This window comes from Moschus berezovskii, chromosome 7 (assembly GCF_049115385.1).
Source record: "Moschus berezovskii isolate FMDL1 chromosome 7, NW_MosBer_1.0, whole genome shotgun sequence".
Classification (NCBI taxonomy): domain Eukaryota; kingdom Metazoa; phylum Chordata; class Mammalia; order Artiodactyla; family Moschidae; genus Moschus; species Moschus berezovskii.
In genome coordinates this window covers 89,609,725-89,622,589 of record NC_142466.1, presented here as the reverse complement: position 1 = coordinate 89,622,589, position 12,865 = coordinate 89,609,725, and the positions used below count along the sequence as shown (strand labels likewise).

At 53.7% G+C, this 12,865-nt stretch overlaps 1 protein-coding gene and 1 pseudogene across 4 annotated transcripts in view; one reads left to right on the top strand and one right to left on the bottom strand.

Annotated features, from left to right (window-relative positions):
- Nucleotides 1–3,106: 3,106 nt before the first annotated feature.
- Nucleotides 3,107–8,825, bottom strand: LOC148777397 (uncharacterized; annotated as a pseudogene).
- Nucleotides 8,826–9,830: 1,005 nt separating this feature from the next.
- Nucleotides 9,831–12,865, top strand: part of PTCH1 (patched 1) — a 61,232-nt gene continuing 58,197 nt past the window's right edge. For 2 of the 4 annotated variants that reach the window (XM_055427433.2, XM_055427434.2), the window contains exons 1-2: nucleotides 9,831–10,038; nucleotides 11,640–11,832. In XM_055427433.2, coding sequence (XP_055283408.2) covers nucleotides 9,838–10,038; nucleotides 11,640–11,832 — 394 coding nt within the window. In that variant the 5' untranslated portion in view covers nucleotides 9,831–9,837. Of the gene's footprint in view, nucleotides 10,039–10,668; nucleotides 10,955–11,639; nucleotides 11,833–11,888; nucleotides 12,474–12,865 lie in introns of those variants that run through there. The other 2 variants (XM_055427437.2, XM_055427436.2) reach the window with 2 other exon arrangements.

Below are 12,865 nucleotides of genomic sequence, written 5' to 3'. Positions count from 1 at the left end.
ATATCATCTTTGCGGTAAGGAGATGACTTGTGACTCGTGTGTGGGGTGGCGGGGAGAGGACATGACATGCTCAGTCCTGTCTGACTCTGTGTGACCCCATAGACTGCAGCCCGCCAGGCTCCTCTGTCCGTGGAATTTTCCAGGCAAGAATACTGGAGTGGGTTGCCATTTCCTACTCCAGGGGATCTTCCCCACCCAGGAATTGAACCCCTGTCTCTTGCGTCTCATGCATCGACGGTTCTTTACCACTTGTGCCACTGAGAAGCCCCATTGTGACTTTCAGGTATTGTTTGATTTTAATAACAACATGCACACACACACACACACACACACCCCTAATCACACTGTCAGCCCAGAATGAGGTGAGAAAAGGCAGGCTTTTCTTGAAAACCAGCTAGGTAACTCCCGATAGTTTCAGTAACTTATGTTACCCCTTCCCCCTGTATCAGTAATTGATCTTTATTCAAAACGGGGTACATTTAAAATAGCACCTTTCAGCGGTCTGAATGTGAAACAGTTTACCCTGCAGGTTTGAGTAGATTAAACATTGCAGCAGAGTCTCTCCTGAATAGGACTTTCCATTTAGGGTAAGAGGCTGAGAGCCACAGCACTTCCGTCTAGCCCAATCACCCAAGCTGGCCTCGTTTGGGAAGGCAGCGTGGGTGGGAGCGTTTGGGTGGCATACCCCAAAAACCACAGTAATTGGAAGGGAAAAGAGCAAATATCAATTAGTGATTCCTCAGCCAGCTACCAATCTTGGTTTCCAAGAGATTCCACTTTAGTCTTACTTCAGAAGTAGCAGCTTCCCAGGGACCTCCGACAGAAGCTGCACGAATCCAATACATCTTAGTACACTGAACATTTCCCCAGGGAGACTCTTGTTATCTGCCCGGCTTCCCTGGCTCTCTGCCTCCCTGTCAGCCTGTGGGCCTGTCAACCAGAATGCTCCCAGCTTCTCGGGGCTTCCGTGGGAATGCGAGCGGGAAAGGGCTTTGAGAACTGACGACAGGAAAGTGGTGTTCCTCTGCAGCGCTCTGGGCACCCCTCATTTCCCGGAGCGCCAGGGATGCTAAAATGAGCTTCCCTGCTCGCACCCCCCCCCCCAGCACCGCCCACTCGGGGGTTTGGGCAAGTGGCTATTTGTTAGCAAATAACGTGTGTGGGGTTGGGGCGCACTAGGTGCGGAAGGCGAGATGTTGAGCGGAGACCCCCCGCCCGGCGGCCCCCCGCAGACAGAGCCGCAGGGGGCGGGGAGGGGCGGCAGGGGCTCGGAGGAGCTCGCTCGGCGGGGCGCCTCCCAGGAAGGCGGGGAGGGGAGCGCCTGTTTACCCAGGAGGGCTGTGCTGATAGCACGTTCCTCGAGTTTACTTTGCTTTCCTTGAGTTTATTGTAAAGGGGTAAAGTTTTCGGATCTGTCACGTGACCCTGACAGGTCCTGCCTATGGCGCGGCAGACCACCCACGCCGAGGGCCATGGAACTGCTTAATAGAAACAGGCTTGTAATTGTGAGTCCGCGCCGCACTCCGCCGAAAGCCTCCGGCGGCCCAGCGCGCCGGGGTTTTTACACTTTCCGTTCCTTTTGTAAAGACGGAGGAGGAGGAGGAGAAGACGAAGACGAAGAAAAAGACGACGACAGGGAAGACAAAGAGATCCGCGGCGACAAGACTAGGGGGAGACGAGGGAAGACGGGAAGAAGACGGAGGAGCAGAGGACCAGGAAAGGGGGGCACGGGGGGGAAAAGGAATTGATGTGAAATCCAAGCGCAGCGTCCGCGCCATCGGCACCCGCGCTCCGGGCAGGGTTTGACGGCCGGCTATGGTGAGTGCAGCCGGCTCGGCCGCCGCCGCCACCTCGCCCTCGCGCGGCGTGCGCCCCGGGAACGCGGGATTGCGGGTACGGGCGGGCGGGGCGGGCGGCGCGCCGGGGCCGCGGGGCTGGGTGGGCTGCGCCGGCGGGGCTCGGGGGCGCCGGCCCGCGCCTCCAGGCTCGCTCGCTCGCTCCGGGCCCCCGCCCCCCGAGGCCGGCCCCGCGGGGCGGGGAGGGGGCTGTCTGCGGCGGGCCCGGCCGGGGAACGGCTCCGAGGGGAATTCTCACGGAGGGGGTCGCCTGGGATCCCATTTTCACGCTTGAAAGGGTCGCCACCTTGGCTTCCGCTCATCAGCCTGGTGGTGGCTACTGCCTGCCAGCGGAGGCAGAGCGCTGGGGATGGAGGGCTGGTGCGGAGAGTGACAGCGCCGGGGGGAGGGTGCGGGCCGGGAGCGCGCGCACCCGGGCGAGTTCTCTAGTCTCCCGGGAGCTCGGGAAGGTCTGCCCGAGGGGCTGGCGTACGCTCTCACACCCCTACCCGGTGTTCTCGGCACCCGGGCCGGGACTCTTGAGTGGGACACCCGGGGCTAGGAGAGAAGTACCTTATCAAAACCTGGAGCGCAAACATCCTTCTCCCGGTCGCCATTGGTGGGAATAAGGGCCAAAGGGGCTTTCCTGGGTTCAGGAAGGGGCCACGGGCAGGAGAGGTATGTGTTGACTCTTGCACCCACGGAATTGGGCATTCTGGTGCCTGCCAACCATTAAAGAGGTGGGCGGCTAGCCCGGTGCTGAGATGGCCAAGTAGGGCCTGAGGGGGATCCCCGGGTTGGGCCAGACTGATCCAAACCCATGCAGACTTGGTGCCAACCATGGGACCACAAGACCTCCAGAGACTGTACCTCGGAGGTGACATATACTGTGTCATCAGGTATTTAAGTTCCTGCTAAACATGACTCCTACTTGGTGGATAAGCAATAAACTCCAAATTTTCAGATCTCTATTTCCATCGCCTAAGAAGAACCATATGGATTGTTGTCTATGAAGACACCTAGAGACCTCTGTTTTCATAGACATGGGAGAGAAGACCATCTTCCTTCCTTTCTAGCCTTCCTTCCTCTCTAGGGAGGAACCATATGAAAGAACATGAGATAATAATAAAAACCCACTATGGGTGGTTCTAAGTTTTTAATACTTTGATACTGAGGTCTTGAACTCCTACAATAGTCCTTTTTCAGCATTTTGTGTGTTAGTTTTTTTTTTTTTTTTGGCTCCAGTAGTTCAACATGCAATTAATTGCCTCTACAAAGAAAGACAATGCCTTTTGGTGTCACCCTTTGTTACTGTAACTTATTATTTCTGGGTGGTATAAATTGTTGCCTCAGGTGCATTGTGTACCCATGTTGTAAAACAAGGGCTTTCAGTTGTGAGTTTGTGTGTGTTCCAGTTGTCACCCAGCTTCCTTCCACAAGGCTGTGTTTCACGGCCTTTCGCCTTTGAGTCTAAGACCTTTTTCTTTTAAAATGTTGAATCAAGGTAGACACCCATGGGCCCATTCTCAATTTGGGGTATTAGCTTCATTTCAAACTCACTGAGAAGTGTTTCTAATTTCTGGTTATAACCTAGTCATATAAAGTACCAAGCTATTTGAATAGAAATTAGCACCATTTGGAATTATTTTGTGGAAAAAAATGACTTTTTAAAAAATTATCTTCAACTTTCTACAGATAGAAAAACTAATGAGGCAAATCAATATAGATTGAATAGATTAAAATATCTGTCTTCCCTATTTTGTCCTCTCTCTCTCTCTCACACACACACCTTTTATTTTCTCCCGCCTCTGCCACAGTGTATAAAGCCCTATTGAGACGTGTAGGCGTGATGTGTAAACCGGATTAGCAGTATGAAAGAAAGACACACAATAAGCTGGAATTGTTTTACTTCCCTTTCATTTCTCATGCCTATATCTCTAATAAATTTGTTGCTCCAGCAGTGGGTCAAAGGGATCATGTTGCTCAGCTTCTTTTTCATGCAAGACCCGATGGCAGAGATCACTGAAATGAATGGTGTGCCTTCTGCCAAATGCAGAGTTTGATATGGATATATTAGATGGGGAGATAGAGACGAAGAGAGAGATGGAGGGAAGAATGTTCGAAGTTTGGGTCTTTCCAGAATACATCTCCATCTCTTAAAGTAATGTGGCTAAGAAGATATATAGACAAGGGAAGAAATCAATATAAGGGTCAATGCTGTTTTCTTTCAAGTTCATTGTAGACTGAGCATTTTCTCTGCAGTTAGTGACATTCCCAGCAAGAGAATACCAATTGCTTTGGCACCGCAGAAAGTCTAAGTCCCTTTTCCAAATTAGCATGTGTACCTGGAGTAATAAATGTAAAGATCTCCAGGACCTTCTGGGGACATCTCCTTTTACCACCACCACCAACTACCCCCCCCCCCCCAAGCTCACTACAAGCACACACACACAAAAAGCCAGTGCTCCTGGGTTTGTGCTGTAGACCCCTCATTTACTCTTTTGTAGAATTGGGAGCAGCTTCCCATTAAAGGAGATCAGGGGTAATTAGCAGCATTATTTTGACAAGTTGGCTAGAGCTGTTCCCTTTCCTCCAGTTCTGGGGAGGGGGGAATACAGGAGGAAACAGAAGGTTGAAGGGAGAAGGGGAGGGGAGTCATACTTAAGGGGGTTACATTCTGGGGCTGCTGAATTGTTTTTTTCCCTCCCCCTTTTAGACTCATTTTCTACCATCACCTTTAAGCAAATACAAAAGCTGCCAATGAGGAAATAATAAGGCACTCTTAGGGAGCCAAAAAATGGCTTGAATTGAGTCAACTTTTATCCAAGGTACCTGCTTTGAACTGCTCAGGTTCTGGCCCATCACTCACATCCAGTACCCTGGGCTCTCCATCCACAAATAGAATATCACTTTAAATCCCCAGTTCTCTCCCCATTGCAGCCTCTCCACAGGAATACTTGTGGGACTTAATGTAATGTTTGCAATTCTTTGCATTTGTGGAAGAGTATTAAGCTCAGTAGATAAAATTATAACATGGCCCAAAGGTCAAATTACTAGAATACATCTACTCCTTCATTCATTTGTACTCCGCAGATATTAGCTAAATTACATTAGATTTTAAAGACCTAATTAGCTGGATCTGAGAAACCAGTGAAAAGTCAAGTTCCAGCGTGGTTTCTCACTACTCCACCAAGTGCAGCTCCCACAGTTTCTTATCACTGGAATGTCCAAACACAAAGGGCAGATGTTTTATTTCAGTGTCATCATTGGGATAATCAGATGTCATTTTTGAGATGTGTGTGGTGTGACCATGGTTATTTGAATATTGGAGTAGAGAAAAGATATGAAGGAATCATATTTTAAAAGTCTAAGGAATGTGTTTTGAAAAGTACAAATTCCAGTTAAGTCTTGGATCATGACAGGGAGACCAAAATGACAATTGATGCATTGAGATGAACTTCACTTGGAAAGGGAAAATGGGACACTCAAGAAAGAGGGCCAGCAACTCCTGCTGGTTGAAAAGGCACCAAGCGTCTCACTTGTTCAGTGCAGAAAGGCCACTAAAGAGATTTTTTCCCAGCAGACACCTTTGCAGCCCTGGCTCCTCCTGTCAGCCTCCTCTCAGGTCTGGAGAATCCTGGTTGAAGTTAACAAACCCGGTGTGGCGCAGCGGTGCCGTGCACAGGGCATGCATATTAAAGCCGACAATGCTTACAAATGTAAATAAGGGCAGATTGATTAGGAACAACATTATCGCTGGGAATGTCGAACTCACATGCATCAGCAATGAGGCAAATTGGGGGCAGCCTCAGCGCTGACCACCCAAGTCGAGCAGGCTTTTACACTGGCTCCTCTTCCTTTCTTAAAACGTTACAGAAACAAGGCCAATTAGATCCTCAAAGTAATTCATCTCCGTGTATGAAAAAAGCAGACCACAGGGGAAGCGGCCAGTGGGGGTGGGGAGATTAAGATAGCGCTTGTTAGAGCCCAGGCTGGGGATTGCCGTCCTGGAACCCATGGTAGAATTTACAGGCCGAGACTACTGTCTGAATAGGGAAAAGTTAACCTATCAAATAGCGGGTGAGGGGGCTAAGGGAGCTGAAAACCCCAGAGATCAGTGTTCAGAACTTTTAGGAATTAAGTCAAACCCAGGGAAATGAACCCGAGTGAAAGAGGTTTTGTCATCGAAATGGTGTATATGTAGCTGCGCGGAGAGTAATAGGAAATTGTTATGTGTGCATAGCTTATCATTTCATTTTAGAATTCCATAACCTATACTGAAATTGCAATACAGGAAAAACTAATGTTTTGGTCTAAAACATTGTCTAGAATTTCGTAAAGAAAAACATAGCACCCTGTCTATAGCTAGGTGACCTTTGCCACACAGCAAGCCTCAAATGTTAGACTGACGTGTCTTGTTAGGGGTACCATCCCAAAACCTTTAAAAATTAATTTCCAGCGCCACGCACAAAACGGTTAGACTTGAAACCGCAGTAGAACCATTCAGTGAAAAAAAAAGAATAATCTATCACGTGTCCCGATACGCTATTTACCAAACATAATAAAGACCAGGATATTGCTCAAAGATTAAGCTTGCTCTCAGTCGAGCCCAATATTCCTGCGATCTTATTAACGTACTGTCATTTGAAATGCACGTTGCTTGTCTTTTCTGAATTTTCGCAACCCTTCCTAGAGCCGCGCACAAAATCACGTGCTCCTTCGGAGTTTTAAGTTTCGAATTTACGCGCCGGTCGGGTACTCAGGTCCTCCTCCCGATCTCGTGAACACCGCCTCAGACACTTCTGCTGTCTTTGTCTCTTTCTTCTGCAGGACACCCCATCCAGCCCAGGGTACCGCACGCGTTTCGCCAGTTTGGGATTCAGAGGGCAGGGCCTCCCAGTGAAACCAGGAAGGAGAAAAGGCTAGAGGGAAGGTGGTGAGGCTGGTAGGAAGGGGAGAGAAGGGGGAGAAAAAAAAAAAGGGAGGGTGAAAAAGAGGAAGGAGAAAGGAAAGCGGAGATTGAAAGATGGAGGGAGGGGGGAGCCGCCGAAGAGGAAGTAAGGCGGCGGGGAGGGCTGGCCGACTGGCCCCCTGCGGGAGCCGCGTGGGCCGCCCGGGTGGCCGGCGCGCCCGGCTGCAGTTCTTTTCGGGACTGGGCCGCTGAATGGGAAGGGACCCGAGCGATAAGCTATTGGCCGACCACGAGGAGGCCGCGCAGGCATTGGACGACGTAAGGGGGCCGGACCGCCTTCAGGAATGTACTACGGCGCGTCCGGCACGTCCGTCCGCGCCGGTGGGGCGTGCGCCTCCGTTGGGCTGCCGGGAGCCAGCGCTGGAGACCTGGAGCCCGCCTGGCGCTAGCCGAGCGCATCCAGTTCCCTACCTGCTTGACCAGGGTTGCGTAGGAGTGGGGAATTCGGAGTTTAGCGCGCGCGCTAGCGGCGCGCTCGGACACGCGCGCGCGTAATAGGCCTCCGGGCCCTTGGAGCGCGCGCCGACTGGGCCTTAGGTCACGTGGTCTCGTGGGCTCCGCCTTCTCCCCCGCTCCTCCCCCTTTCCCTCCATCTGGGTTTCTTTCTTTCCTTTCCGTTTTTTTTTTTTTTTCAATGAACACACACCGTGTGCATCTTAAAGCCACACTGCCCCATTTCACGGCTTCAGTCGGCTACTTGCTGCAGGGAGTGCCTCTGCAGTTCAATACTGTTTTTAAAAAAGAAAAAAAAAAAGTGCCGGTGTGGGGAACCAAATACTAAAATGAGACAGAATACAGAGTTTGTGGGTCTGGTCTCTATCTCCGTGAGGAGCTTAACTTGCAAAAGAAAAATACTCTCCAAAAAAAAAATTTTTTTTAATAAAAATCGGAGCCGTGTAGGCAGTTTAATTTGTCTCTGACCCCAGAATCCACCTCAGACTCGCAGGTTTTCTGCCCCAACGGGAAGCGAATCCCCCTGATGTCTCGGTGACACTGACTGCAGTGTCCGGACAAGTCCTCGCAATCGGCGCACAATTTGTTTCAAATGAATCCAGCATCAAAGCCTTTATTCTCCTTTATGTCACGCTACTATTAAATATAACAGGATGCGTACCAGTTTGGGGGTTTAAAAGATTTTAAATAAACTGGGACTTGTAGTTAATGAAAAGGGGGAGGGTCCAAATGAATCCAAAATAGGAAAGCTTTTCTTTCTAAAGAAAACATTTATGTTTCTCCGGTTGTTAAAAGGATTCTGTTGTTTCTCTTCTACAAACGTCGCATTAAAGATTCAAATAAAAACGCCTTTGCCTCCACGAGACTGCTTCTGTGTCTGGATTCTACGTTTATAAAACACTGACTCCTTCAAACCTGGACTGTGCTGCCGTGGGGTTTAGAGAGGGAAAACGGAGAGGGGGGAGCGAATTTTCAGAAAGGGTGGCTTTTCCCAACGTTCTTACTCTCCTCTTTAACTTTCCATTTTGTTTATCTTAATGCGAGGCGTTGTTCCCTGCGAGAGCCGAAGTCTTCTCTTTGGTTATAAAAGAAAAGAGAGAAGGAAAAAAAAAAAATCTGGCACACACTGGCGCACTATCCACCACCCTGTCATTATTGGTGCAGGCCTGGGAATTCAAGTTGGACCTCCCAGTATTTGCTGCAGCTTGAGGCCAAGGTGCCGCTGAAAGGGTTTTCTTTGAAGAAATTTCTGAAATTGTTTAAGCGCTTTAAAAAATATTACATTTTCCCCCGTGTCTATCGCGAGGCAAATACTCGTGTATGTGTGTGTGTGTGTATGCGCGCGCGCGCGCGAGCAAAGCATCTTACAAAAAGAAGACACTGTTGAAAAGAAAAGGAATAAGAAAGAAAGGGAGGGGGAGCATTCCTTAATGGAAGTATTGCATGCGAGAAGGTTGGCGCTCTTGGAGGCTCCCCCCGAAGCCCGGGATGCACACACTGGGGTTGCCTACCTGGGTGGTCTCTCTACTTTGGTGAGCTGTTGCTAAGCAGCTAATAATAGTCATGTTTGCTGAGTAATTTCTGCCCTCCGCGAGCCAATCGCGTTGCAGAAACCCAAGCCATCTGACAGCCCCGGGGGCGGGAGCTCCAGCCTTTTTCTCTTTCGCTCGCTCTCTCCCCCTCCACCCCCTCCCCTCCTCCTCCTCTTTCTCCAAATGGAGAGAGTTCTTTTTTTTCTTCTTCCATCTCATCTATTGAATCAAGGAGCTGCTGCGGCCGCTGCCCGCTGCACACACACAGAGCGGAGTCCCCAGGTCCCGGGAGCGAGAGAGGCGCGCTGCACTGGGGCAGAATGGTCCAGCGGGTCAGCGAGGAGCACAAGAAAGCAGAGTCCGGGACCAAGCAGCCACCTAGAAACCAGCAGCCAGAGCGCGAGCAGCCCGAGCAGCAGCTTCAGGAGCCGCCACCGCCAGCAACAACCGCCGCAACTGCAGCGGCGGCGGCGGCTGCCCCGGCCCGACAGCGCTGAGACCCGCCGGGCGCCCACGGACCCCGCGGCGGCGGCTCTGCCTTTACCCTCCGCGGCCGCTCGGGCTACCCGTGAGACGCCGAGAGAGTCAGCGAGGCCGGCGGGAGCGGCGGGGATTTGCTGGCGCTTTCTGCAGTGAAGGGGTCGCGGCGCGGGGCGGGAGGCGGTAGGGGGAGTTGGGGACAGTCAGGAGCGCCGCGCGAGCGACCGAAGGACAGGCTGGCTCCACGCGCCGGCTCTCGCCCTCCGGAGAACTGGATGTGGGCAGCAGCAGCCGCAGAGACCTCGGGACCCCCGCGCAATGTGGCAATGGAAGGCGCAGGGTCTGACTCTCAGGCAGCGGCCGCGGCCGCAGCGGCAGCAGCGCCCGCTGTGTGAGAAGCAGCAGCGGCAGCAGCAGGTCTGTCAACCGGAGCCCCAGCCCGAACAGCCGGCGGCCAGCAGCGTCCTCGCTAGCCGAGCGCCAGGGCGCGCCGGGAGCCCGCAGCGGCGGCAGCAGCGCGCCGGGCCGCCCGGGAAGCCTGGGTTCCCGCGGCGGCGGCGGCAACATGGCCTCGGCTGGTAACGCCGCCGAGCTCCAGGACCGCGGCGGCGGCGGCGGCAGCTGCAGCGGGGCCCCGGGCCGGCCGGCCGGTGGCGGGAGGCGCAGGCGGACCGGGGGACTGCGCCGCAACGCCGTGCCGGACTGGGACTATCTGCACCGGCCCAGCTACTGCGACGCCGCCTTCGCTCTGGAGCAGATTTCCAAGGTGCATTTCAGTCTCTCTTCTCCTCCCACTCTCTCTTCCCTCCTCTTCCTCTTTGGAATCGTCCCCGCCACACACACACACACACCTCCAAGGGGGAAAAAAAGACAAGTGGGGATTGAAAAATTCAAACCCTCCCTCCTGTCCTGGGAGGAAAGGGCTGTCGGAGGTCTGCAGGGGGTGGAGATTGTGTGTATGTGTGTGTGTGTGTGTGTGTGTGTGTGCGTACGCGCCCTCCCCAGCGTGCCTTTTCCGGAGCACTGGAAAGCGGTCCACAGTGGACCACCTCAAGAGCCGCCGCAGCGCGGCACTGCCCGATGCCCCTAAGCCCCCTCCTCCTGCGCCCCTGCCCCTATTTGCAGCCTAAATCCCTGTAATGCTGCCACATTTCTTAACATCTTGGAGGGGGAGGCGGAGTGGAGAGAGGCGGAGAGAGGTGGGGGAGGAGGGAGCCGAAATAAAGGTGGTTTCCTTTTTTGGCAGCCGGTTTTGCTTTTGTTGAGCATGAAATCTCTGCTCCCTTAAAAATTATCCTCGGAAGAGGGCATCTCCCCTCTTCTTTTCCAATTTTTGAGGCACTTCTTCTCAGAGTCCGCGGGGAAAGGGAAGTTGTAAACAAATTGCCACCTTAAATTCGCGGTGCGGGTCTGCGGAACGGCCGGGTTCATTGTGTTTACGAGGTTCGCTGAAATGTGTGGAATCTGGGGAAGGCAAGCACCCAGACAGGGGCCCGCCGGGGCTGCGGCCAGCGCCGGGGAAACGCCGCCGCCGGGAACAGCCAGCACCCAGCCAGGACCCCCGACTGCGTCGGCCTGGGCTCGTCCCCTGTGCACTCGGCTGCTTTTCGCGTTTAACCAGAAGGGAAGGGAGAGGAGGGAAAGATCCATGTGGCTGCCCTCTTCCGATCACAAATATTGTCGTAAGTTGCAGATGGCTGCCCCATTTCCTAATTCAGCTCACACGGCGTCTCCCAACGCGATGGAAATGCATCGCGAGTGAGCTCCGGTGCCCACGCTCACCACGTGGATCCCAATTTACTACCAAGTCGGGCGGGGGAATCAGAATGGGGGAGCCCGCCATACATTGTTCCCAAAGCGGTCTTGTACCCAGTCCCTGACCTCGGCGGAGCACCCCGAGAAGGGTTAAGGCTGGGGCAGAACTTGCGGGCAAGGGCGCAGTGGTTTGCTTGTTCTTAAATGGGCTCCATCGCAGGGATTACGCAGCCCCTCCCTTCCCGGACCGGTGTGAATATTTCCTGTATTGAATGGTGTCTCTCCTCACTGCCTCGGCTTCCTCTTGTTCCCGCAGTCCCTCGTCCCCCCAGACCTTAAAGTCACTTGGGGATGCTACGCAGGCTGCGCGTGGGGGCGCCCCTGCTGTGGCCGAGGTGCAGCTCCCACGCTGCAGCCTGACTTTGATTTATGACCAGCCTCCCCTCCCCACCCACGCCGCTCGCGTTTCCTCTGGCCGACCTGGGTTCCAGCCCGCAGGGCACCCCCCCGCCCCACGCCGTCGCGGGATGCCGGACGTGTGCGCGCAAGCGGGCGTGGACGCGCGGCCCGCGACTCCCGGGCGCTCACTCCTCCCTTCTGCTTCATCCTCAGGGGAAAGCTACTGGCCGGAAAGCGCCGCTGTGGCTGAGAGCGAAGTTTCAAAGACTCTTATTTAAACTGGGTTGTTACATTCAAAAAAACTGCGGCAAGTTCTTGGTTGTAGGCCTCCTCATATTTGGGGCCTTCGCTGTGGGATTAAAGGCAGCTAATCTCGAGACCAACGTGGAGGAGCTGTGGGTGGAAGGTAAGAAACTTCGCGCCCGCCGCGCCGCCCTCTCGTCCCCCCAACCCAGGCCCCCTTCCCTTCCTTCCAATTGATAAAGATATTTGCCAGCATACACCTAGATCCTTTCTGTGAAGAGCGAAAACCCCCTGCCCGCACTGGGGGGAATTGTTTATTGTTTGGGCGCCTGGCCAGGAGCCAGGCCCGCCCGACAAAGGCCGCGCTGTAATCTACTCGGGGAGCTGCGCTTTGCGAGGTGTTGTGGGAGAGAGTGGCGAGGGCGGGCCGGCGGGGGCGCACGGGGCCCCTCCGCGGGACAGACCACTCCGCTCGGCCGGGGGGGCCCCCAGGTCCAGCCGCCACCGCCGCTCGCCTCCGCCGCGCGCCCAGACGCGGCCAGAGGAAGGCGTCTGCGTTCCCTGCTCGCGTCCTCAGCTTGCTTCCCGCCCCCACCCCCACCCACGGCGTCCAAAGAGAAAGGAGGGTGGGGGCAGAGAGAGGCCACCCCTCCGGCTGGAGGGAGTGTGCGCGCCCCCGGCGGCCGCGGCCGCCGCGCGGAGGGAGGGGGGCGGGAGCAACGCGGGCCTGCGGAGGCGGCGGCGTGTGTGGTCCTGTTTTTGGACAGCTTTCAACTCTTGGGGAAAAAAAACATTTGTCTCAAGGTACAAAAAAAGGGGGGGTTGGGGGAAAAGGAGTTGGAAAAAAAACAGTAAAGCACAGACTGGAACGCTTGTTTGCAAAGTAGATTAATGTTTCCTCGCGGGTGGGGGCTTTTAAAATGGAATTATTCTGGGAGAAGGCAGTGTTTTGCAGGCTGAGAGAATTAAAAAAAAAAAAATGTGTTTTAAGAACGCGGGTTTGGAGGGAGGGGCCATGGGAGCTCTCCAAGGGTTCTGCCAATCTTTTATCCACATTCCTCAATTTGGGGGTTCTTGAAGTCTTTTTTTTTTTTCAAGTGGTTGTAAATTTAAAATAGATCACACACAGACAGAGACTTATGCCGCCACCGCTGACGGAAACATTTTACATCCTTTTTGTAAATCTCTTTGATTCA